The 27,967-nt window shown below is 39.5% G+C and overlaps 1 protein-coding gene across 1 annotated transcript in view; it reads right to left on the minus strand.

Moving 5' to 3' along the window:
- Positions 1-268: 268 nt before the first annotated feature.
- Positions 269-27,967, minus strand: part of HSF5 (heat shock transcription factor 5) — a 60,861-nt gene continuing 33,162 nt past the window's right edge. Inside the window, exon 6 of the mRNA XM_012445399.3 lies at positions 269-339. Within this exon, the coding sequence (XP_012300822.3) occupies positions 269-339 (71 nt within the window). The remainder of the gene's footprint in view (positions 340-27,967) is intronic.

The raw sequence follows: 27,967 nt of genomic DNA on the forward strand, positions 1-27,967 counted from the left end.
CAGAAGGCCAGAACTTTTTGTTTAAAAGGGATATGGGCAGCAAAAAAACATGGCTGCTAGATGTTTGGTAGTTTGTCAAGGCAAATAATCTGAACTGAACTGCTGTAGTATATAGCAAATTCTTAATTAACAAAATTCTCAATCAACAAAACAAAAAAATAATTTTTTTTCTTAACAGAACTGAAAAAATCCCAACAGTCTGTCATGTGCAAGGCTAGTTTGCCTCCAGCTACAGCTAGTGCACAATGTCACATTTGTCATCCATTCCTCACTCTTTTAATTCTTCCTCCTTTGGAAAGTGCTCCTGCTTGCAGGCCACGTCCACCAGCAGATGAAGATCTAGAAAGAAAGGATTGTTTACTCCCTCTTAGCCTCTCTGTAGACTTATAAACAAGTTTTCAGACAAGCAGAACAAGTTGTCTATGTCTCACCTGTAGAATTGGCTCTAAAATTATATAGTCCCATCAGATTCTCAATTTTGGGGTATTCCTATGACTCTAAAGCACACTGATGCAGCCCAGTTGTTAACCCAAAGAGACCAACAAACTTTAGTATCTCTCCTTTTAGTAGTATGGCCAAGCCTCTTTTCATCTCGATTGCCCCCGCCTTTTTTTTGACACAGAGTTCTGCTCTTGTTGCCCAGGCTGGAGTACAGTGGTGCAATCTTGGCTCACTGCAATCTCTGCCTCCTGGGTTCAAGTGATTCTCCTGCCTTAGTCTCCTAAGTAGCTAGGATTACAGGCATGCACAACCACACATGGCTAATTTTTATATTTTTAGTGGATAAGGGGTTTCACCATGTTGGCCAGGCTGGTCTTGAACTCCTGACCTCATGTGATCTGCCTGCCTTGGCCTCCCAAAGTGCTAGGATTACAGGCATGAGCCACTACCCCCAGCCTTCAATTGCCTTTTATTATAAGTGAAGACGTCAGGAAAAGTGTCAAAGAGATCAAACAGAATATACACATACAAATAAAAATTCATTTCCTTTATGCTGTAAGAGTAGATGGGTGGGTTGTGGGAACATGAAAAGGCAATACCTTCGGAAAAAACAATGTTAAAATAAGTAATCACTGTTTTTCCAAAGTTGATTGCCTCTATAAAATTCCCAATTATTGACTAACACAGTTGAATTATTGTGAAAATACCTAGCTGAACTGTCCGTAAAAAAGAAAGCATATCCTCACACAGTGTTCATTAAGAATGAAATAAGTAAAAATTCAAATTAAGTACAAGGTTCTAAAATACAAAAATGCTAAGACCATGTGTAGAAGTAGAGCTAAAAGGTCTATCAAAGGAACACAGGCCCCAATAATAGGATCTCAACATGGCTTCTAGCTTCAACCTAATGAGCTTATAATTTCTAGAGCAACATGACCAGACAGTATTTTTAGGTTGGTTTGGAAGCTTACAACTTTGCCTTGGAATTTGTGAGTTAGCGTATACAGCACAAACCCTTTATTTCATTCTCATACAAAGACTTTTGTTGCTATCTTTGTGAAACACAGCCTCTACAGGATTGATCCACAGCCTGAGTAGGATAGCTGATTCAAATAAAATGGAATTCTACTACTACTTTTTAGAAAATCTAGAAAGCATTTGGAACAGTATCTAATTTTTGCCATATTTTGTAAAAGACTAGTCACCGGGGCAGGTGCTTACTCATCTGGTGAACTACAACCTAGAGATAAATAACACATAATTTATCCACATAAGCATTTTGCAAAAGAAGAGTCTATCAGTTTATCACTTAAAATCAGTTTCTCATATATCCATGATCATAGCAGTATGATCAGCAGTATTATTCACAATAGACAAAAGGTAGAAGAAATCCTAGTGTCCATCAACAGATGAATGGATAAACAAAATGTGGTATACACATATAATGGAATGTTATTTAGCCTTAAAAAGGAAGAAAACTGGAAGTGGTAGCACATGCCTGTAGCCCCAGCTACTTAAAAGGCTGAGGCAGGAGGACTGCTTGAGCCCAGGAGTGGGAGGCTGCAGTGAGCTACGATGGCACCACTGCACTCTAGCATGACTGACAGAGCAAAACCCTGTCTCAAAAAAAAAAAAGGAGGAAATGCTGGCACATGCTACAACGATAGGTATTAGGACAAATAATGAAAGAAATTAATCACAAAAAGACAAAAGGCAAATACTGTATGATTCCATTTATATGAGGTAGCTGAATAGTCAAATTCAAAGACAAAAAATAGAATGGTGGTTGCCAGGGGCTACTGTTTAATAGGTACGGAGTTTCAGCTTGGGAAGATGAAAGGAGTTTTGTAGACGAATAGTAGTGATGGTTGCACAAATATGAATGTATTTCATGCCACTGAACTGGATACTTAAAAATGGTTACAACGAGGCCAGTGGCTCATGGCCGTTAATCCCAGCACTTTGGGAGGCCGAGGCAGGCAGATTACCCAAGGTCAGGAGTTTGAGACCAGCCTGGCCAACATGGTGAAACCCCATCTCTACTAAAAATACAAAACTTAGCTAGGCATAGTGGCAGGTGCCTGTAATCCCAGCTACTCAGGAGACTGAGGCAGAAGAATTACTTGAACCTGGGAGGCAGAGGTTACAGTGAGCTGAGATCATGCCATTGTACTCCAGCCTGGGCAACAAGAGCAAAATTCCGTCTCAAAATAAATAAACAAATAAAGGTTACAATGAGCCAGGTGTGGTGATGCACACCTGTAGTCCTAGCTACTTGGGAGGCTGAAGCAGGAGAATTACTTGAGCCCAGGAATTTGAGACTGCAATGTGCTATGATTGCATCTGTGAATAGCCACTGCACTCTAGACTAGGCTAACTCAAAGAAAAAAAAATAGGTTAAAATGGTAACTTTTATGTTATGCATATTTTACCACAAAATGGCTTCTCTGCAGTTTAATAATGATAATAATAACAGTAATACATTTACATACATATCTTTTTCAAGTAGCTAAATGCATTGTGTTAAGGTCATCTAATTAATCCTGGGGAGTAAGTAGATAACTAGGAGGAAGAGCCTTTAAACCATTTGGCCAATAAGTAAAGCCAATGGTTTCCAACCTTGCTGCATATTGGAATCACCTGGGACTCTTTAAAAACTACTGATGCCTGGGCCTGCCCCCCGCCTCAGACATTTTAATTTAATTGGTGTGGAATGCAACCTAGGCATCAGGATTTTTAAAGGCTGACTAAAAAGAATAACACCTAATTATGACTATTTTCTAAACTTATAGAGACATACCAGCTCCATAAAGGACAGGCCATATGGTGGTAGAAAAATACTAAAATAAGATTTTGGAATATGAATAGACCCAGTTGTAACCCTACTTTGAAAGCAGAGTAGGATTTCTTGATAAGGACAAAGGAAAAGACTGTTAAAGCAACTACAGATCTCAATGGGGAGGCAAACTGAAGAAGAGTAGCAGCAAATCCACTGAATTTTAATGACTGGGCTTTAAAATAGCGTTTGGCACATAGCTTCTAATAACAAGCATCTAAACATAATAATTTTATTAAAGCAAGCTTCCAACAAAGTTGCCAATCAAGGAGCTAAGGAGTACAGAAATCAATAAAAATTCAAAAAGACATAGACTAGCTTGGTGTTGCTAGAGATTTATACAACTTCACTCAAAAGATAAATGTACGTACTCATCAGAGAAGATAAGTATTTGGGAATCACAGTAGCTGAGGTGGCTTGTGAGGTGAAAGGCCCTAAGAGATAAGAACATTGCATCTACTTGTTTGGGAATTATCATTCCTACCAAGAGCACCCTCTAGGATTTAGGGGCTATTACATTAATGAAATCTCATCCATAATCCAATAGCTAAAAAATGGGAAGATTTTTCTTCAGGAATGAATTGAACTTTGCTTTTAAACATTCAGTTTTCTTTGACTGTAAAACTAAACATTCTATCAGAACATAAGAGAGTATAGCTTCCAAGTAAAATTAATATTTGGGTACATTTTATTTAGGGTATTGTTATAGAAATTAGAAGAGCATGATTCAGTCTAATATTCTTTATCTCTTGGTATTTTTTATTTAAAAGGTATTTCCTTAAGTCAGCGTGTACTCAAAAGTCCTACACAAAGCATGCCAGTGTCTGTAATTAACAACCTCCTCCTAACAATACACATCACTGAAATCACTACAATTTGGACACCTAATCAATTCAAAATCTCTCATTAAAAAAAAAAAAATGTTGGCCAGGTGCAATGGCTCATGCCTATAATTCTAGCACTTTGGGAGGCTGAGATGGGTAGATCACTTGCATCCAGGAGTTCGAGACCAGTCTGGGCAACATGGTGAAACCCTGCCTCTACATACATACATACATACATACATAGCCGAGTGTGGTGGCATGCGCCTATAGTCCCAGCTACTCAGGAGGCTGAGGTGGGAGACAGCTTGAGCCTATGAGGTCAAGGGTGCAGTGAACTGTGATCACACCACTGCACTCAGAATAGGCAACAGAGTGAGACACTATCTCAAAATAAAATAAAAGTGTCAAAGAAAGCTTGAAGTATGAGAAGATGCCCCTTCTTACACAGGTTAAAGAAAATTTTAATTTAGTTTTTAAATTTTTAAAATTTAGTTACAGAAGGGCACTAATAAGTTCTGGAATATAAGATGCCCCTGTTCAATGTAATATTGAGCAACATAACGATATTCCAACAGTTAATGTTGGAATTACAGTATTTCAGAATTTGGGGCCAAAGGAGTCTTTAGAGGCAGATTTCATGAAATTACCTTACATTCATCATATTTTGAGAGTTGGAACATTATTGATGGGAGATATTCTTAATGATAATGACAGATGAAATTTGAATATTTTATGAATTTTATATTTTGTTCCTATCATTAATCTTTTAACTTTTGAATTTAGTATCTATTAAGATAAAAAACATTGGTCATCCATGAAAACTAAACTGAATACCATTCCATTTTGAGCTCTCCCTACAAGAGGTACCTCCTTACTCTCTTAAGGGCTTCTCTGCCCATCAATCATCAGAGCTGCAAAAATAACAGAAGCTAAGAACAAGGAACAAGAACATCTAATACAGGGTTGGCAAAGAACCAGATAATAAATATTTTAGGCTTTATGGCCCATATGGTTCCTATGGCAATTGCTCAACTCTGTCATTGTAGCATGAAAGCAGTCATAGACAATACATAAATGAATGGGTATGATTGTGTGTTCTAATAAAACTTTATGGACATTGAAATTTGAATTTCATTTAATTTTCATGTGTCATGAAATATTCTTTTGATTTTTTTCCCCCAACAATTAAAAAATGTAAAAACCATGCCTAGCATGTAGCCCATATAAAAATTGTCAGCAAACCAGATTTGATCTGCAGGACATAGTTTACCAACTCCTCTTCTAATAGCACACACTATGGGTACAATCAAGATAAATTTAAGGAAAAAAGAAAAAATATTTCATCAAGTTGAATATTGTTATTATGTTCTCAAAAAAGTATATTTTCTCCAAAGAAGATATAAAAATGGCCAAAGAGCACACGAAAAGATTAATCATTAGGGAAATGCAAATCAAAACCACAATGAGGTATCACCTCACACCACAAGGATGGCTCTAGTAATAATTTTTTAAAAAGGAAAATAACAAGTGTTAGCGAGGATGCAGAGAAACTGGAACCCTTGTACGCTGCTGGTAGAAATGTAAAACAGTTCAGCCATTATGGAAAATAGCTTAACAGTTCCTCAAAAAGTTAAACATAGAATTACCATATGACCCAACAATTCCACTCCTAGGTATATACCCGAAGAACTGAGAACAGGCACTCAAATACTTGTACAAGCATGTTCATAGCAGCACTATTCACAATAGGTGAAAGATAGAAACAGACCAAATATCCATCAGTAAATAAATGGATAAGCAAATTGTGGTATATAGATATAATGTAACATTATTCGGCCATAAGAAATGAAGTACTGATAAACGTGGATATACATGTGGATGAAACTTAAAAAAATTTATGCTAAGCAAAATTAGCTAGACACAAATGTCACACACATATTGTATTATTTATATAAAATATTCAGAATAAGTAAATCCACAGAAACAGAAAACAGAATGGTAGTTGCCAGGGACTAGAGAAAGGTGGGAATATGGAACAACTGTTTAATGGTTATGGGGTTTTCTTCTGGGGTGCTGAAAATGTTTTGGAACTAAATAGAGGTGGAAGTTGTACATTATGAAAGCACTATATGCCACTTAATTGTTCACTTTAAAATGTTTAATTTATAATGAGGCATGGTGGGCCATGCCTGTAGTCCCAGCTACTAAGGAGGCTGAAGCAGGAGGATTGCTTGAGCCTAGGAGACAGAGGTTGCAATGAGCCAAGATCACACCACTGTATCCCAGCCTGGGCAACAGAGCAAGACCCTGTCTAAAAAAAATAAAAATTTTTTAAAAATTAAATGTTTGGCTAGGCACAGTGGCTCATGCCTGTAAACTCAGAACTTTGGGAGGCCGAGGTGGGCGGATCACCTGAGTTCAGAAGTTTGAGACCAGCCTGGCCAACATGGTGAAACCCTGTCTCTACTAAAAATACAAAATTAGCCGCGTGTGGTGGCGGGTGCCTGTAATCCCAGCTACTTGGGAGGTTGAGTCAGGAGAATCACTTGAGCCCAGAAGGTGGAGGTTGCAGTGAGCCAAGCTTGCACCACTGCCCTCCAGCCTGGGCAACAAAGCGAGACCCCATCTAAAAAAGGAAAAAAATTAAATGTTTAATTCTATGTTAATTTTACCTTTAAAAAAAAAAAGGTATATTTTCCTGTCAATTTGAAATGACCAGACAAAAAGAAGGCGAAAGCGGGAAATGCCTATAAAACACAAAATTCATAGTTATGGTTGACTTTAGGTGTCAACTTCATTGGATTAAGAAATACCTATAAATCTGGTAGAGCATTATCTTTGTTTTTTTGCTGTTGTGTTGTTTGTTTGAGACAGAGTCACACTCTGTCACCCAGGCTGGACTACAGTGGTGCGATTTTGGCTCACTGCAACCTCTGCCTCCTGGGTTGAAGCAATTCTGCCTCAGCCTGCCAAGTAGCTGGGATTACAGGTGTACACCACCACGCCTAGCTAATTTTTTTATTTTTAATAGAGATGGGGTTTTGCCATGTTGACCAGTCTGGTCTCAAACTCCTGACCTCAGATTACCTGCCCACCTTGGCCTCTGAGAGTACTAGGATTACCAGCGTGAGTCACTGCACCTGACCTGGTAAAGCATTATCTTTGGGTATGTCTCTGTGTTTCTAGAGGAGATTAGCATGTGAGCCTGAGTGGACTAGGTGGGGAAGATCTGCTCTCAACATCGGTGGGCACCATCCAATCAGCCAGGGGCCCAGAGAGAACAAAAATGGAGAAAAGGCAAGTGTGTGCTGCAGCTGGGTTATACTCTTCCTCTCCTGTTCTTGCACATCAAAACTCTAGACTCCCCAGCCTATGTACTCTGGGATTTACACCAGAAGCCCCCTGGGCTCTCAGGCTCTAATCTTGGACTACGAGTTACACCATTGGCTTCCCTGGTTCTGAGGCCTTTACACTTAGACTGAACTATACTACCAAGGTCCCCAGCTTACAGACAGCTTGCGTGGGACTTCTCAGCCCCCATAACAGTATACCTCAATTTCCCTAATAAATCCCCTCTCATATGTCTATATTCACTTCTGGGTCACTTAACAATGGGGATATGTTGCGAAAAATGTGTCATCAGGTGATTTTGTCATTGCACAAACATCATATTGTATATTTATGCAAACCTAGATGGCATAGCCTACTACATATTGATATGGTTTGGCTGTGTCCCCAGCCCAAATCCCATCTTGAATTCCCATGTGTTGTGAGAGGGACCTGGTGGGAGGTAATTGAATCATGGGGACAGGTTTTTTCCATGCCGTTCTCATTATAGTGAATTAGTCTCATGAGATCTGATAGTTTTATAAGGGAGAGTTTACCTGCACAAGCTCTCTTCTCTTGTCTGCTGCCATGTGAGATGTGCCTTTCACCTTCCACAATGATTTTGTGGCCTCCAGGCCATGTGGAATGGTAAGTCCATTAAACTTCTTTCTTTTGTAAATTGCCCAGTCTTGGATATGTTCTTTATCAGCAGTGTGAAAACAGACTAATACATATACCAAGGCTATATGGTATAGCCTATTGCTCTTAGGATACAAACCAGTACAGCACATTACTATACTGAATACTGTAGGCATAAATACAGTGGTAAGTATTTATGTATCTAAACATAGAAAAGGTATGGTAAAAATACAGTGTTACAATCTTATGGGACCATTGTTCCATACATATGTTCTGTCGTTGACTGAAATGTCATTATGCAGTGCATGACCCTATATATCCTATTGATTCTATCTCTCTGGAAGACCCTGACTAATACACATACTCAAACATATCTTAGTTTTCAGTATCAGAGCATGGTAATGAGATATGGAATGGTATCTTTTTTTTTTTTTTTTGAGACGGAGTTTCGCTCTTGTTACCCAGGCTGGAGTGCAATGGCGCGATCTCGGTTCACCGCAACCTCTGTCTCCTGGGTTCAAGCAATTCTCCTGCCTCAGCCTCCCAAGTAGCTGGGACTACAGGCATGCGCCACCATGCCCAGCTAATTTCTGTATTTTTAGTAAAGATGGGGTTTCACCATGTTGACCAGGATGGTCTCAATCTCTTGACCTCGTGATCCACCCGTCTCGGCCTCCCAAAGTGCTGGGATTATAGGCGTGAGCCACCATGCCCAGCCTGGAATGGTATCTTTTGTAAAACATACACAATTCTTGTTTCCAGCAGAAGAGAACTGTAGAGGACACTACTTGTGTAACCCTATTGTACCCAGCACAGTGCTGAACCCAGGGCAAGTATTCAACAAGTACTTGTTAAAAGAAACCCGAGGGTGGTTTGACTTCTCAAATATTCAAACCTTATCTCTTAGTGGTTAACTAAAAGACTGCTTATAGAGACAAAATGTAGACATAGACACAGACACAGAAAGTAGAACGGTGGCTGCCAGCGTCTGGAGGCAGAAGAAATGGAGAGTTACTGTTTAATGGGTACACAGTTTCAGTTTTGCAAAATGAAAAGAGTTCTGGAGAGAGACGATGGTGATGGTAGCATTGGCATTAACTGAATTGTACATTTTCAAATGGTTGATGGTTAATTTAATGTTAATTTAATTAATGTTAATTTAATTTAAAAGATTGTGTTTTTCCATAGATTTTTTAAAAGTACATTAGTAAGATAAGAATATATGTGATAGAGAAAAAAAGCAACTCATTCATTTATTTATTCAACAACGAGTGCCACAGGTAATATTCTGGGTCTTGGGGATATAATGACAAACAAAACAAAGTCTTGCCCTCAGAGAACTAAACTTCTAGAAAGGGTCGGGTGGGAATTACAGAAAAATAGCAAGTAGTAATAAGCACTGCAGAAGAAAAACAAAGAAGAATAAAGAGACTGAAGGAGGGCAGGACATCGGGAACAGGGTGCCATTTCAGATGACACGATCAGGAAGATTTCTATGATGAGCTGGTATCTGAGCAGAGGACTGAATGAAATGAAGGAACACACTATGTGAAAATCTGGGTGAAAAACATTTCGGGCAGAGAGAATAGCAAGTGCAAAAGCAGGAGTATTCTTGGTATGCTCAAACAATAGTGAAGAAGTTGCTGGGGTTGGTGGTAGGAGATGAAGTCAGCAGTAGCCAGGAGCCAAACTGTTCAGCATCTTGAAGACCACAGTAAGGATTTTCAGGTTTTCTTCTATGTATGTATGGAAAACTATTAAAGAAACTTAGATGGGAAAATAATTACTGATTTAAAAGGATGACTCTGGCAGAAAAAGACTGTGGGGGCCAAGGTGGAAGCAGAAAAACCAGTTAAGAAGCTACTGCAGTCATCTAGACAAGAGAAGGTAGTAGCTTGGTCTACGGTGATAGCATGTAAAGGAGGTGAGAAATGGTCAGATTCTGGATCTGCAACTACAGTGAACTGACAAGATGTGCTGATGGACTGGACATGTTAAAGAAGGGAGTCAAGGGAGACTCCAAGAGTTGTGGCTGACTAGATGACTAGAAGTACCATTTATTCATTCATTTATTCATCTGAGACAAGGTCTTGCTTTGTTGCCCAGGCTGGAGTATGATGTCACAATCACAGCTCACTGCAACCTCTGCCTCCCAGGCTCAAGCAATCCTCCCACCTCAGCCTTCCAAGTAGGTGGGACCACAAGCACGTGCCACCATGAGTGAGACAGGATTTCACTATGTTGGCCAGGCTAGTCTCGCTTCTGCCTGCCTTGGCCTCCTAAAGTGCTAGGATTACAGGTGTGAGCCACCATGCCTGGCCAATACTATTTATTTGTAAGTAAATAAGTAAAATTGGGGAAAAGGTAGAATATATTAAGCTTGGGACACCTGCTGGATATCCAAAGATGTAGTGTAGGCAGTAGAGCATACAAGTGTGATGTACAGAGAAGACTGAGATTTAAGATGCAGATTTGAGAGACACTACTATAAAGACAATAATAAAAGCATGAGACTGGTTGATATTACCTAGGAATTGAATAGAGAGAGATAAAGAATTGGGCACTGGGGCTCACCAATTTTTAGAAATCAGGAAAGTTGAAGAGCATTCAGTAAAAGAAACTACAGAGTTGGCCAGTGAAAACTAGGAAAGGGAGATGTTCCACAAGTCAGAAGAAAGCATTTCAGGAAGGCTCAAGTAATCTATTCAAATGCTGCTGAAGTCAGGTAAAATAGGAACTGATAATTGACTACTGGATTTGGCAATGTGGCAATCATTGGAAACCTTGACAAATGCAGTTTCAGTTGAGCGGAAGGAATAAAAATTTGCTTGGAGTAGTTGAGGTAAGGATATGCTTCCAAGGAGCTTTTCTCTAAAGAAAGCAGAAAAACTGGAGCAATAGTTGCATGGAAATATGAAGGAAAGGTCAAAGGGATTTTTTTTTTTTTGAGAGGAAGTTTCACTCTTGTCACCCAGGTTGAAGTGCAATGGCGTGTTCTCGGCTCACCGCAACTTCTGCCTTCCAGGTTCAAGCGATTCTCCTGCCTCAGCCTCCAGAGTCGCTGGGACTACAGGTGTGTGCCATCACACCTGGCTAATTTTGTATTTTTAGTAGAGACGGGGTTTCACCATGTTGGTCAGGCTGGTCTCAAACTACCGACCTCAGGTGATCGGCCTGCCTCAGCCTTCCAAAGTGCTAGGATTACAGGTATGAGCCACCATGCCCAGCCCAAAGGGATTTTTTAAAAGATAGAACCTATGATGACATGTTTGCACGCTGATAGGAATTATCTAACATAAAAGATAAAATGTGGCCAAGCACATGGCTCACTTCTATAATCTCAGCACTTTGGAGGCTGAGGATCACTTGAGACCAAGAAATCAAGACAAGCCTAGGCAACATGGCAAGACCCTATCTCTATAAAAATTTTAAAAATTAGCTGGGCATGGTGGCATGAGCCTGTGGTCCCAGTTACTCAGGAGGCTGAGGTGGGAGGATTGCTTGAGCCAGGAAGTCGAGGCTGCAGTGAGCTGTATTCACGCCACTATACTCCAGCCTAGATGACAGAGCAAGACCTTGTATCAGAGGGATACAGTGTGATTACTGAAGAGTAAGGGGGATAGCAGTAGGTCCTAAGTCTGTGAGTACACAGAAGTGGACAGGATTCTGTATACACATGAAAAAACTGGCCCTTTTCCATTATAACAGGAGGAAAGGCAGAGTGTAGGGTTACGACTAGAAGTAGACTGATAGATATGTTGGTGGGAAGATATGAAAGCTTTATTGTAGCTGCTTCTGTTTTCTCAATCAGATACAAAACAGGGTCACAGTCACGAACGAAGAGAGAGGAGGAGTATTGGAAACTGGAGCAGAGAGGACAGGATATAACAGAGTGGCTTAGGAGAATGGGAAATATATTGACTAGAAAATATTATAGGACTGCTGCAACACTGACAGCCTAGGTGAATTTAAAGTGAGACTAAGGCCAGGCATGGTGGCTCATGACTATAATCCCAGCACTTTGGGAGGCCAAGGTGGGTGGATCACCTGAGATCAGGAGTTCAAGACCAACCTGGCCAACATGGCAAGACCCCATCTCTACTAAAAATACAAAACTTAGCTGGATGTGGTGACTCATGCCTGATAATTACAGCTACTTGGGAGGCTGAAGCACAAGAATCACTTCAACCCGGGAGGTGGGGGTTGCAGTGAGCCAAGATCATGCCACTGTACTCCAGCCTGGGCAACAAAGCAAGACTCCATCTCAATCAATCAATCAATCAATGAGACTAGCCATCTGAAAAGTAACCAGTGGCAATAATAAACATAAGAATAGTAAATATTATAAAGATTAACGGTAATTATTACTAAAATTTTATTGATAATATGTACGGACTACTTACTATGTAACTCAGCATAATACTAAGCCAGTTTTATGATTTATATCATCATAATACATATTCCTCATTTTACAGATGAGGAAACCAAAGCTCAGTCAGGTAAACATATCCAAGGTCACACAGCAAGAGCAGAATGCAGATTTTAATGTAGGTTTTTCTAACACCAAAAGCTTTCTTTCTATCCATTATGCTATACTGTTTCTAATACACGGTATATTAATCTTACACACTGACTTTGGTTCAGGTCTCTTAATGCCATGGGACCTTACATATAGCCATGTTTTCATAGACCAACTGTTAGGCTAAGGTCTATCAGACAGGAATCATTTGCAACTTCATGAATTGTATTTCTGCTTACACATTAATTAAAAAACTGACTTTTTTTTTTTTAGCAGAGAGGTTCCAGCTTAATCATAAGTCATTTTCCTCTTGTTGCTAATAAAATGAAAATGTGATTAGGTGTCATAATGATGCCAAGATTTCACAACTCTTATGTTTCATGCAGGAAGCCAACATCAAGACTCATCTATCAACTGCACTGACCAAAGGATAAGGCTTTTCTTAGAAAAAAAAAAAAAAACAACAGGAAGAGTTAATAAAGATAATTAATGTGCTAATTATTTTATCAGTTACACTTATAACCATAACATGTATTGAAAGAGAGGAAATTATTATTTTAACAGCAGGCACCAGAGTTCCTCTCAGGGAGGTAACTGTCTTTGTTGAGGAATATATCTTGATAGGTTGTTCTGATTGAGGAAGATGAGGCCTTAAAAACATTAGAAAATAAAAGAGATACCTAACCTTCTTTGTCTAAGTGTAACACAGAAATTCACCATCTGGGGAAAGAGCAGGGAAAAAAAAAATCTCAACAACAATAACAGCAAAAATCCAGAGAAACAAAGATCAGGGGCTAGTACAAGGAAAGAAAGCAACATGGCAGAGCACCATATTGACTAGTGACAAGGAAAGATGCTATAAAGTGACTGAGAGACTTTTAATTCCATTTTTGCAGTATTCTAAATGTAAACCCTTTCTATCTCCCCAAATCTTCAGAAAAGTATGCTACACATACAAATACCTAGTGTAAACTTGGAGGAAGGAAGGAATCAAAGAAAGTGGGCCAAGTTCTGCATCGGGTATGGCATGGAACAGACAGATGAGTAGACCTCGGAGGTGAGATATGGACAAGTCTGGAATTATGTTTAAGCAGAAACTAAAAAATAAAAGCTACTGTGAACGCTAGAAATTCTCAGAAATCTTGGAAAGGTGTTCTTGGTGTAGAAGAAGTTTATCTTCAGTCAATCATACCTAAACCTCAAAAGTCAGTTTACTATCTGAGATATAAATATTTTTTTAAAACTTTCTAAGGCCAGGCTCAGTGGCTCACACCTGTAATCCCAGCACTTTGGGAGGCCGAGGGGGGCGGATCACAAGGTCAGGAGTTCGAGATCAGCCTGGACGACATGGTGAAACCCTGTCTCTGCTAAAAATACAAAAATTAGCTGGGTGTGGTGGCAGGTGCCTGTAGTCCCAGCTACACAGGAGGCTGAGGCAGGAGAATCTCTTGAACCCAGGAGGCAGAGGTTGTAGTGAGCTGAGATTGTGCCACTGCACTCCAGCCTGGGTGACAGAGTGAGACTCTGCCTCAAAAAAAAAAAAAAAATTCTGAAATTGTTCATTTCTATTATTTTAAGGCTTTTATATTCATGCTATAGGAACACTTTAAACTATTTTCAGTATTTTTAGTTTTTTTTAATGTTAAAAACAGAGGGATACAGATGGTGAAAATTTCCCGTAATCCTATTATGTATACATACACAAATAGAGAATTTAAACATACTCCTACACCCTCACATTCTATCTTCTCAGAGGTAACTAGTGTTATATTTATCAGCTATATCATATACTCCCAGATTTTTTTCTATAATTTTACAACATACACGTTCTTTTCTTTCTTTCTAGAAAGGGGGTTGTGTTAGACATATTGTGCTGCAACTTACCCATTCGCTTAACACATTATGAACACTTACTATCTTTCCAGGTCACAACACATCAAGCTACTTTAGTTTCTTAAATGGTTGCACAGTATTTAAATTATGCAGATTTATCATAACGTATCTAGCTCCCCACTGTTAGGCATTTATGCTTTTTCCAAATTTTTGCTATTATATATAACATTATAACAAACTTTGAGTACCTTTGGGAACATACACATTTCTACAGGAGAGATTCCCAGGAGTAGTTCCTAGGTCAAAGCCCATGAGCATTTTAGTTATTTATAAATAATGCCAAATTGTCCTTTATAGGGCTATACAAATTTACATTCCAATTACAGTGTAGTAAAGGTTCCTTTTTCTCTATGCCTTTATCAAAGCTGGGTATTATCAATAAAGTTTTGCCAATAAGATTGGCAAAAAAAAAAATTGATAGACCACATATACTATGATGATTCCATAAGATTGTACTGCATTTTTACTGTGCCATTTCTATGCTTAGCTATGTTTAGATACACAAATACCATCATATTACAATTGCTTACAAGATTCAATACAGTAACATGCTGTAAGGGTTTGTAGTCTAGAAGCAATAGGCTATACCATACAGCCTAGGTATGTAGTAGGCTACACTATCTAGGTTTGTGTAAGTACAATCCATGATGTTTACACAACAATAACATTACCTAATGACACAGTTCTCAGAATGTATTCCTGTCATTAAGGGATGCATGATTATATGTGCTATTGGCTTAGCAGTCAGGCATGGACTCCTTAGCAGTATGGCATGTCAGGCAGTACATGGTTAGGACACAGCAAGCTAAAATGTTGGTGATCTTTGTTATCCATGCCAACACATTTGGTAAAATCATTACCTGTGATACCCTGGAAGGCAGACCACATGCACCAAGTGAACATACAATCATAGGGGAGAAAATATTGACAAAATTCACAATGTGTTGAGTCATGAATCCAACTGCTTCAACATCCCAACTCAAAGTAGCACTAAGAACTGCCTTTAGGCCAGACGTGGTGGCTCATGCCTGTAATCCTAGCACTTTGGGAGGCTAAGTTGGGAGGACTGCTTGAGGCCAGGAGTTAGAGATTAGCCAGGGCAACATAGTGAGACTCCATCTCTTTGAAAAGTTAAAAAAAAAAGAAAAATCAGCTGGGCATGGTGGCATGCACCTGTAGTCCCAGCCACTTCTTTGGGGGTTGGGGGTAGGTTGGCTGAGGTGGGAGGATCACTTTAGCCCAGAGATCAAGGCTGCAGTGAGTCATGATCATGCCAGACTGGGCAACAGTCTTGAGACTCTTTTTTTTGAGACCCTGACTAAAAAAAAGATTACATATATATGTAGTTGGTATATGCTGACTGATCAACATTAAGCTAAGCCCAACAGTTGACAGACTTGTCAACAGAGCTTCTAATAAGCTTTTTAATGCTCTATTCTTGAATAGGGAAGAAAGCCAATGGGAAAATTAAAAAAAAACAAAAAAACAGAAAGAACATAGAGGAAACTGACACATGCTGTGGGAAAACAACTTCAAAACCATCCCTTCCATTTAGTATCCTCGGAGAGCTATGAGAAGATATTATATACATATAAAAGAACAGAAAGTTCAAAAAAACAAAAGGAACAATTATAGAATATAGAATACAAAAGAGCTGTTAGAAGTTATAAATTTAATAGCCAAATTTTAAAAATTAAATTAAATGGTTGAAAGTTTCAGCTGAGGAATATTCCACAAAATAGAAAAAAGACAAAGATAAAAAATTTGAGAGAGAGGTTGAACTCAGCATATCTAATTCTGGACTAAATAAAATATAGGAAAAATGAAGGGGTAAAGAAGAGGTTTTGTTTTGTTTTGAGATACAGTCTCTGTTGTCCAGGCTGGAGTGCAGTGGTGCAATCTTGGCTCACTGCAACCTCCACCTCCCAGGTTCAAGCCATTCTCCTGCCTCAGCCTCCTGAGTAGCTGGGACTACAGGCACGTGCCACCATGCCTGGCTAATTTTTTTTTAAGTAGAGATGGGGTTTCACTATGTTAGCCGGGCTGGTCTAGAACTCCTGATCTCAGGTGATCCACCTGCCTCGGGATCCCAAAGTGCTGGGATTACAGATGTGTGAGCCACAGCACACGGCCAAAGTAAGAATTTTTTTTTAATGACATGACCACTTCTCGTAACATCAGGCCTGGTAATTAAGACCAGTGTTCCCACTGAAGACAACTAAAAAATCTGGACAGACTATAGAGACAATATTCTTTAAAAGCCTCGAAAGGTAATGAGACAGTAAAGAACGAGTGGACTGAGTGCTGGATGAGAGTGGTCATCCAGAAAGGTAAGCCTGGTACTTGAGGCTACTTTTGCCTTTGTGGCATTTGCCATCTGTAGGAGACTGAGAGGCTGAGCTTTGCTTCTGGGTCTAGAGGGACAAATGTCAGAGACCAGGCTTGGCAAAGGTTGAGTTCTGATGAGATCCCCACTTTTATGGCTAGGATCTCAACAGGCAGCACCCAGGAGAGGATGAACCACTGGGAAACAACCCCTTGCATAGTTTGTGGTCAGAAAAATCTCAAGCTCTGAATGAGTTAAGGTGATCCCTAATTGCCAGTGATCCCAAGTGCCTGGTAGAAACGAATCTTATTTGATGAAGATAATGTCATCCTAGGCTTCAAATTATTTTTATAAGTAATTTTTCGAACACTATTTTTCAAATACCATGTCCAGCACACAATGAAAATAACCGGTTACATGAGGGAGTAGCCACTATGGTTGAGAACCAACACAAATGAGACAACTGAAAGAGACCTGTGGAAACTCTATATACTGGTATTACCAGAATCCAGCAGTAAAACAACCACACTTACTATTTCAAAGAGGCAAATTCCAAGCTTAAAAAATTTTGTCAGGTAACTAGAAACTCAAAAATATGACCAGAAGTTCTGGAAGAAAGAACAAGCAGAAATCCTAGAATTGAAAAACAATCAATAACTCACTGGATGAGTCAAACAGCACATTAGACCTAGTCTAAGAAAACGAGTGAACAAGAAGGTAGAAGAAATAACTCAAAAGAAACATGGAGGTAAAAAAAATAATGAGAATTTAAAAAAAAAAAAAATAAGACATAGGGGTTTCAGGGAGTAGGGAAGATGTGAACAACATAATCAACCCTTAATCTAATTGACAATTATATAATACTACATTTAGCAACTGCAGAATACATGTTACTTTCAGGTACAAATGGTATGTTCACCAAGATAGACCACACACTGAGGCATGAAACAAGTCTCAATAAATATAAAGGATCAAAATTATACAAAATGTACTATCTGACCACAACATAATTAAATTAGAAATCAATAACAATAAAGTAACTAGGAAAACCTCAAATATCTGGAAGTAAATCTAAATGTATTTAAATATCTGGGAATAAATCTAAAAATACATGAATCAAAGACAAAATCACAAGGAAAATTCAAAAATATTTTTAACTGAGTGATAATGGAAATACAACACCAAAGTTTGCTGGATGTAGCTAAAGTGATGTTTAAAGGGAAATGTATAGTTTTAAATGCTAATCTTAGAAAAGAAGTAAGATCTAAAATCAGTGACCTGAAGTTCCACCTTAAAAAACAGAAAAGGAAGAGGAAAGTAAACCCAAAGTGATACAAGAAAAGAAATATAGATAAGAGTAGAAATCCATGAAATAGAAAACAGACCACCAAAAAAATTAACAAATGCGTAAGTTGGCTCTGAAAAGAAGTATGCAACAAAAATTTGATCATTCAAAAAAAAAATGCATACTCCTTGAGGACCACTTCCAACGAAGCCATGAAGGATAGTAAAACAGGAAAAGGCCTCTTGGAACAGAAAGCCAGAGGTGATGGAGACAACAAATAGAAAAATACTCCCAGAAAGCAAAAGCAGTGCTTCACTGATGGGCTAAACCAAGGAATTTATCCTACTGTCAAGGCAGAAAATCTTTGCAGTTTCTGTCCAGCAGGATTTGATAATGCTGTAAAAACAGCAACTGTTGTATGTTTCCTATTCTTCTCTTTTTTGAGTGAAGTTTTACTTGTTACATATTCTACTCTAATACACTTATTTGGGTATGTGTGAGTGAGGGGGGAGGATGGATAACTTTTTTTATGTTATGAGACAAAGAGCCATCTTACAGAAAAGAATTTCATAATACTCAGAGATCCTCACTTTAAGCAGGATGCCGTTATTAGATGGGTCTTTGGCATTATCTCACTTGGGGAGAATGTGAGCATGTTCTATGTATGCTAACATGGGTGTGCTCTGATACTTGGGTAGTCAAAGCAGTGGATTTGGCAGAGGTTGTCCTCTAGAAGTCATTTACCTCTTCTTCCATGGTGGTGGAATTCTTAGCTGGGTACATGATTACCTCGCCAAAGATTTACTTTCTAAGACTACCCTACAATTAATAGGCTGTGGCTATGTAACCAAAGTCAAAGGATTGTAAACATATATGATATATATAACTTTTCACCTTATTTCAGGGGTGAGGCCCTCCAGTACAATGTCGAAGACAAATGGGGAAAGTGGCCATTCTTGCCTTGTTCCCAGTCTCTGAGGTAAACAGTTTAGTTTTTCACCATTATGATCTTTACTGTATATACTTTATAGATACTCTTTTATTGGTTTGAGGAATTTTCTACCATTCCTAGTTTGTTGAGAGTTTTTACTATAAAATAGTGCAAAATTCTATCCAATGCTTTTCCTGTATCTATTAAATGGTCATAGTTTTTCTTGTTTATATTATTAATATGGTGAAGAACACTGTTTAATATTTGAAAAATAAGCTTTGCATTTCTGAGACAAACCAAGTAGAATTTGTCTCATAGGTAGAAGAGATGGGCTAGACTTTTAGTTAGTCCTTTCATTCTTTTGTTTTGTTGTTATTGTTATTTTGAGATGGAGTCTCGCTCTGTCGCCCAAGCTGGAGTGCAGTGGTGCGATCTCGGCTCACTGCAACCTCCACCTCCGAGGTTCAAGCAATTCTCCTGCCTCAGCCTCCCAAGCAACTGGGATTACAGACGCACACCACCACGCCCGGCTAATTTTTTGTATTTTAGTAGAGATGGGGTTTCACTGTGTTAGCCAGAATGGTATTGATCTCCTGAGTTCGTGATCTGCCCACCTCGGCCTCCCATAGTGCTAAGCCACTGTGCCTGGCCAGTCCTTTCATTCTTATTTCCCCAACTTGCCCACGGCTGAAACAGAGATTTCTAAGTCCCACATCTGTCTTTCAATTTTTTTAAAAGGAGAAACCTCCAATGTCTAGCTACCAACACTCTTCAGAGGGAGGCAAGGATATGTGGATGTGTTAACTGCTCTACATATGACCTGTTAGTCAACTTGCCAGCTCTCAAGCCCTCTGCCTCAACCCATCTGCTACCAGCCAACCCCATTCCTCAATCTCAAGCATCTCTTCCTTTGCATACACTTAAGAAATCATCTTGTCTCTGTACCCTTAAATATACTACACTTAAATCATAATCAGAGTTATCTATCCTTTAAATTTCCTTTTATTTTCTCTTGTTATATTAGTTCAATAGTCTAGAATGTCCAGGTATAACCATAAAGTAATGAGAATAATTTTAAACAAATACAACCAAATTTATATAACAGAAACTTTTCCCTCCAGAGTATTATCTGAAAAAGTTATCTGCTTATTCAAGTTTCTGCCATTACTAAGATGATGTAGAAAAAGCATGGGGTTACCTCTTGGGAAGACATAAAGGGAACAGTATGAGGAGGTAGTAGTCAAAGGGAATTCCGGCCTTAGCAGTTCTTACAAGGAGAATGTATTTGTGCACTGTTTATGAGCTTAAAAATTAAAAGTAGGCTGGGCACGGTGGCTCACACCTGTAATCCCAGCACTTTGGGAGGCCAAGGCAGGTGGATCACGAGATCAGGTGTTTGAGACCAGCCTGACCAACATAGTGAAACCCTGTTTCTACTAAAAATACAAAAAATTAGCCAGGCATGGTGGCAGGTGCCTGTAGTCCCAGCTACTCGGGAGGCTGAGGCAGGAGAATTGCTTGAACCTGGGAGGTGTAGGTTGCAGGGAGCCCAGATCATGCCACTGCACTCCAGCCCAGGCAAAAGTACAAGACTCCATCTCAAAAAATAAAAAATAAAAAGTAAAGATTTCATTTACAATAGCATCAAAGAATAAAATAGGAATAAATCTAATGAATGAGGCAAAAGACTTTTACACTGAAAATTACAAAACACTGCTGAAAGAAATTAAAGATGACACTAATAAGTAGAACACAGCCCATGTTCATGGACTGGAAATATTGTTAAGATGTCTATACTACCCAAAGCAATCTACAGTTCAACACAATGCCTATCAAAATCTCAGTGAATTTTTTTTGCAGAAATAGCAAAATTCATCCTAAAATTCATATGGACTCTCAAGGGATCTCAAATAGCCAAAACAACTTTGAAAAAGAACAAAGTTAGGGGACTCACACTTCTTGATTTCAAAACATATTACAAAGCTACAGTAATCAAAACAGTGTGCTACTGGGATACATTCAGACAAATATATCAATAAATATTCAATAGAATAAATCTCACATATATTATTAAGTGATGTTCAACAAGGGTGCCAAGCCCACTCATTGGGGAAAGGACAATCTCTTTAATTAGCAAATTATATCAGGAAAACTGAACATCCACATGCAAAAGAATGAAGTTAAACTCTTATACCATATATAACAACTAACTCAAAATGAATTAAAGACCTAAATGTAAAGAAAACACAGAGAGAGAACTTCATGACACTGGACTTGGCAATGCTTTCCTGAATATGACAACAAAACCCCAAGGAAAAAAACAGCAAAATAGACAGATGGGACTACATCAAACTTAAAAGTGTCTGCTCATCAAAGGATAAAATAGCATGAAAGGCAACCCACAGAATGGAAGAAAATATTTGTAAATCATATCTGCTAAGGGGTTAATATTCAGAATATATTTTTAAAACTCCTACAACTCAACAACACCAAAAATCAAACCGATTGAAAAATGGGCAAAAGACTTGAATATACGTTTTTCCAAAGACGATATACAAATGGCTAACAAGTACACAAATGATACTAAACATCACTAACATTAGAGAAATGTAAAGAGGTATTTATCAGCTCATGCTCATTGAGATGGTTACTTATAGAAGCCATCCTTTAAAAAATCCAGGAATAATAAGTGTCAGTAAGGATATGGAGAAATTAGAACACTTTTGCAATGTTGGTGGGATTATAAAGTGGTATAGCAGCTATGAAAAACAGTATGGCAGTTCCTCAAAAAATTAAAAGTTGGATTAACCATATGATCCAGCAATCCATTACTGGATATATGCAAATGAAATCAAGATCTCCAACTAGAGAGAGTTGGAGCCAGGAATGGTGGCACATGCCTGTAGTCCCAGTACTTGGGAGGCTGAGGCAGGAAGATCATTTGAGTCCAGGAGTTTGAGTCTACCCTGAGCAACATAGTGAGGCCCCACTTCTTAAAAAGAAAAACAAAACAGATATTTGTACCCCCAAGTTCATAACGGCACTATTCACAATAGTCAAGGGGTGGAAGCAACCTAAATGTCTATTAAGAAATGAATAAACAAAATGTCATATGTACATACAAGGGAATATTCTTCAGCCTTAGAAAGAAAGGAGATCCTGTCACATGCTACAACATGAGTGAATCTTGAGAACATAACCCAGTAACAAAAATACAAATACTGCACAATTCCACTCATATGAGGTACCTAAAATAGTTACATGCATAGAAACAGAAAGTAGAATGGTGGTTATTAGGGGCCAGGGGAAGGCAGAAAAGGAAAGTTGTGTTTAAATGGATATAGCATTTCAGATTTGCAAGATAAAAATGTTCTAGAGATCTGTTTCAAACAATGTGAATACACTACTGAACTGTACACTTAAAAATGGTTAAAACGGGGCAGAGGCAGAGCAAGATGGCAGTTTTGAATCCTCTAGTGATTCTCCCTCCACAGGAACATCAAATTGAACAACTATCCATTCAAGAAAACACCTTCACAATAGCTGAAGAAATCAGGTGATGGACCCCAGTGCCTGGATTTAGCATAACGAGAAAAGACACCTTGAAGAGGGTAGGAAGGACAGTCTCACATTGCCTAGAACACCCTACTCCCAACCCCACACAATGCAGCATAGAGAGAAAATCCATACACTTAAGAGAAGCAAAGGGAAGTATGCAGGAGACTTTGCATTTGAACTTAGTATGGGCCCCATCACAGCAAAATATAGCACCAGGCAGAATCCTGTGGCCCTTGATTCCATGCCGATATCCATGGAAGGGGCATTTAGATCTGCATGGGCCAGAAGATAATCCATTGCCCCAGTGGGAGGAAACTGAGTCTTGGCCTAATCTACCACAGCTGACTAAGGTGACCTCAGGTCCTGAATAAATTTCAGTGGCAGGCAAGCCAGAGCAACAGTGGTTCTTGGGTGAGCCCCAACACTGTTTTGCTCTGGGAGGCCATAGGCTTGGGGTACAACCCAACACAATACCAGTTGCAGTAGCTATCTGAGTGCCATGTCACCCCTGTCCAACTCTATGCAGCAAAGTGTAGTAAGAAACTCCTGTGTAAAAGAGAGAAAGGGCTGGGAGCAGTGGCTCATGCCTGTAATCTCAGCACTTTTAAGAGTCTGAAGCAGGAAGTTCAGGAGGTCAGAAGTTTGAGACTAGCCTTACCAACACGGTGAAACCCCGTCTCTACTAAAAATACAAAAATTAGCCAGGTGTGGTGGCACGCGCCTGTAGTCCCAGCTACTCAGGAGGCTGAGGCAGGAGAATTGCTTGAACCTGGGAGGCAGAGGTCACAGTGAGCACTCCAGCCTGGGCAACAAAGCAAGACTCCATCTCTAAAAAAAAAAAGAGAGAGAGAGAAGAAAGAGTGCAGGGGATTCTGCCTAGGAACCTAGTACCAGCCCCACTACAGTAAAACACAGCACCTGGCAGAACACCACAGCCCCTGATTCCAATCTAGTGCTCCTGGACAGTGCTTCTATACCCACCCTGGGCCAGAAAGGAATCTGCCACCGCAGCAGGATGAACCCAAGTTCAGCCAGCTTTAACACTGTCTGACTAAAGTATCAGTGGCAGTCTGACAGTAGTGACAGAGGGACTTAAACAAGACCTGGTACTGTGCTGCTCTGTGAGCTATGGGCTTAGGGTATATTCCAACATGGCACTGGCTGCCACAGCCACAGGAATACCTATGTCACCCCTCCCCCAACTCCAGGAAGTATAGAATGTAGAGGAACTCCTTCTACTTGGGAGAAAGAGAGGGAAGAGTACAGGAGGACTTTACTTGAGAAGCCAGGGAACTCTCCCTGATCTTCCTGAAGTTCATCAGGACTGGAGACCTAGGAGTCTGCAAGAGCTGCAGTGTACGTGGGCTTAAGGTGCCCTCTACTGCTGAGTGGCTACAGTGACCACAGGTTTAGGGAACTCAACAGGCAATCCTCTTTGAATTCCTAGAAGGCCCTCTGAAGAAGTACAGGTACAAACAAGGCCAGACTGCATAGACTGGAATAAATACCTAATCCTCTAATGTCCAGATATTGACAAATGTCCACTAATATCAATAACATTTATCTGGGTGCAGTGGCTCATTCCTGTAATCCCAGCACTTTGGGAGGCTGAGGCAGGGAGACTACTTGATTCCAGGAGTTTGAGACTAGTCTGGCCAACATGGAGAAACCCGATCTCTACTAAAAATACAAAAAATTAGCCAGGCGTGTTGGCACATGCCTGTAATCCCAACTACCTGAGAGGTTGAGACATGAGAATCACTTGAAGCTGGGAGGTGGAGGTTGCAGTGAATTGAGATAATGCCACTGTATTCCAGCCTGGGTGACAGAGTAAGACTCTGTCTCAAAAAAAAAAAAAAAAGAAAGAAAAGAAAGAACATTCAGGGAACTATGCCCTCACCAAATGGAACCAAATAAGGTGCCAGTGACCAACCCTGGAGAGACAAAGTTGTATGACCTCTCAGACAGGAATTTAAAATAGCTGTTTTGAGGAAACTCAATAACTTAAAGAAAACACAGAGAAGCAATTCAGAAATTTCTCAGAGCAGTTAAAGAAAGAGATTGAAATAATTTTTAAAAATCAAACAGAAACCCTGGAGCTAAAAAATATAATAGACCAACTGAAAAATGCATTTGGGATCTGAATAGCAGAACTGATCGAACAGAAGAAAGAACCAATGAGCTCAATGATAAGCTATTTGAAAACACATAGTCAGGCTGGACATGGTAGCTCACACCTGTAATTGCAGCACTTTGGGAAGCTGAGGCAGGCAAATTGCTTGAGCCCAAAAGATTGAGACTGCCTGAGCAACACGGCAAAACACTGTTTCTACAAATAATACAAAAATTACCTGGGCATGGTGGCATGCACCTGTAGTCTCAGCTACTCAGGAGGCTGAGGTGGAAGAATCACATTTAAAGAACTAATACCAATTCTACTCAAACTATTCCAAAAAATTGAAGAGAAGGGAATATTTTTAAACTCATTCTATAAGGCCAGTATTACCCTAATACCAAAGTCAGATGAAAACACAACAAAAAAGAAAACTACAGGTCAATATCCCTGATGAACATACATGCAAAAATCCTCAACAAAATATTAGCAAACCAGGCCGGGTGCAGTGGCTCATGCCTGCAATCCCAATACTTTGGGAGGCTGAGGCAGGTAGATCACTTGAGGTCAGGAGTTCGAGACCAGACTGGCCAACAAAGTGAAACGCCATCTCTACTTAAAATACAAAAATTAGCCAGGCATGATGGTGCACACCCATAGTCCCAGTTACTCATGGGGCTGAGGTGGGAAGATCATTTGAACCCGGGAGGCAGAGGTTGTAATGAGCTGAGATCATGCTACTGCACTCCAGCCTGTACGACAGAATGAGCAAGACTCCATCTCAAAAAAAAAAAAAAAAAAAAAAAAAAATCAACAAGAAGTTAAAAAGATCATTCACCATGATCCAAGGGGGATTTATCCCAGGGATGCAAGGATGGTTCGACATATAAAATCCATTAACATAATACATTACATTAACAGAATCAAGGATGAAAACCATATGATCATTTCAACAAATGCTAAAATATCATTCAATAAAATTTGGCCAGGCGTGGTAGCTCATGCCTGTAATCCCAGCTCTTTGGGAGACCGAGGCAGGTGGATCATGAGGTCAGAGTTCAGGACCAGCCTAGCCAACATGGTGAAACCCCATCTCTACTAAAAATCAGCTGGGTGTGGTGGCAAGCACCTGTAATCCCAGCTACTCATGAGGCTCTCAGGAGGCTGAGGCAGGAGAAGCGCTTGAAACTGGAAGGTGGAGGTTAGTGAGTCAAGATCATGCCACTGCACTCCAGCCTGGGCAAAAGAGCGAAACTCCATCTCAAAAATAATAATAATTCAATAAAATTCAACATCCCTTCATGATAAACACTCAACAAACTGGTCAAAAGAACATAACTCAACACAATAAAGGCCATGTATGACAAACCCACAGCTAACATCACACTGAATGGAAAAAAGTTGAAAGTTTTTCCTCTAAGATCTGGAACAAGCCAAGAATGCCCACTTTCACCACTTTTATTCAACATAGTATTGGAAGTTCTAGCCAGATCAATTAGTCAAGGGAAAGAAATAAATGGTATCCAAATTGGAAATGAAAAAGTCTAATTGTCCCTGCTGTGGATGGCATAATCATACATACAGAAACCCCTAAAGATTCCACAAAAAAACACTGGAAATAATAAATGAATTTAGTAAAGTTGCAGGATACAAAATCAACTTACAAATATCAGTAGTGTTTCTATATGCCAATAGTGAACTATTTGAAAAAGAAATCAAGAAACCAATTCCATTTATAGTAGCTACAAAAAAAAATTAGAAATAAACTTAACCAAGGAGGTGAACTATCCCCACAATGGAAACTATAAAACCTTGATGAGGCCAGGTGCGGTGGCTCACACCTGTAATCCCAGCACTTTGGGAAGCCGAGGCGGGTGGGTCACGAGGTCAGGAGATCAAGACTATTCTGGCCAACATGGTGAAACCCCGTCTCTACTAAAAATACAAAAATCAGCTGGGTGTGGTGGTGCGTGCCTATAATCCCAGCTACTCAGGAGGTTAAGGCAGAAGAATTGCTTGAACCAGGGTATCGGAAGTTGCAGTGAGCCGAGATCGTGCCAACGTACTCCAGCCTGGCGACAGAGCAAGATTCCTCAAAAAAAAAAAAAAAAAACAAACACTGATGAAAGATGTTGAAGAAGACACGAATAAACGGAAGAATATCCTAGGTGTATGGATTGGAAGAATATTGTTAAAATGCCCATATTACCCAAAGTGATGTGCAGATTTAATGCATGCCCTATCAAAATACCAATGACATTCTTCACAGAAATAAAAAAAATTCTTAAAATTCATATAGAAATACAGAAGACCCCAGATAGCCACAGTAATCCTGAGCAAAAAGAACACAGCCAGAGGCATCACACTACCTGATTTCAAAATACACTGCAAAGCTATAGTAACCAAAACAGCATGGTACAGGCATAAAAACAAACATCTAAATCAGTGTAACAGAATAGAGCATCCAAAAATAAATGTATAGATTTATAGCCAACTGATTTTCAACAAAGGTGCCAAGTATGCAAATTGGGGAAAGGATGGTCTTGTCAATAAATGGTGCTGGGGAAATTGGATGTCCATATGCAGAAGAATAAAACTAAACCCCAATCTCTCACTGTATATAAAAATCAACTCTAAATTGATTAAAGACTTAAATGTAAGATCCAAAACTATGAAAATATTAGAAGAAAACATAAGGGAAATACTTCATGAAAATGGACTGGGTGGGAATTTTTTGGATAAGATCTCAAGAGCACAGGCAACAAAACCAAAAATGGACAAATGGGATTACATCAAACTAAAAATCTTCTGCATAACAAAAGACACAATACAATGAAGAGACAACCTACATAAAGAGAGAAAGTATTGGCCGGGTGCAGTGGCTCACGCCTGTAATCCCAGCACTTTGGGAGGCCGAGGCGGGTGGATCAAGAGGTCAAGAGATCAAGACCATCTCGGTCAACATGGTGAAACCCCGTCTCTACTAAAAATACAAAAAATTAGCAGGGCATGGTGGCGCGTGCCTGTAATCCCAGCTACTCAGGAGGCTGAAGCAGGAGAATTGCCTGAATCCAGGAGGCGGAGGTTGCGGTGAGCCAAGATCACACCATTGCACTCCAGTCTGGGTAACAAGAGCAAAACTCCGTCTCAAAAAAAAAAAAAAAGAGAGAGAGAAAGTATTTGCAAACTATACATTTGACAAAAGATTAATATGCAGAATACATAAGGAATTCAAGCAACTCAGGAGGAAAACAAATAAAAAAAAACAAAAAAGA

The sequence above is a fragment of the Aotus nancymaae genome, unplaced genomic scaffold (assembly GCF_030222135.1).
Source record: "Aotus nancymaae isolate 86718 unplaced genomic scaffold, 86718_ANA_hifiasm-v0.15.2.pri h1tg000018l, whole genome shotgun sequence".
Classification (NCBI taxonomy): Eukaryota; Metazoa; Chordata; class Mammalia; order Primates; family Aotidae; genus Aotus; species Aotus nancymaae.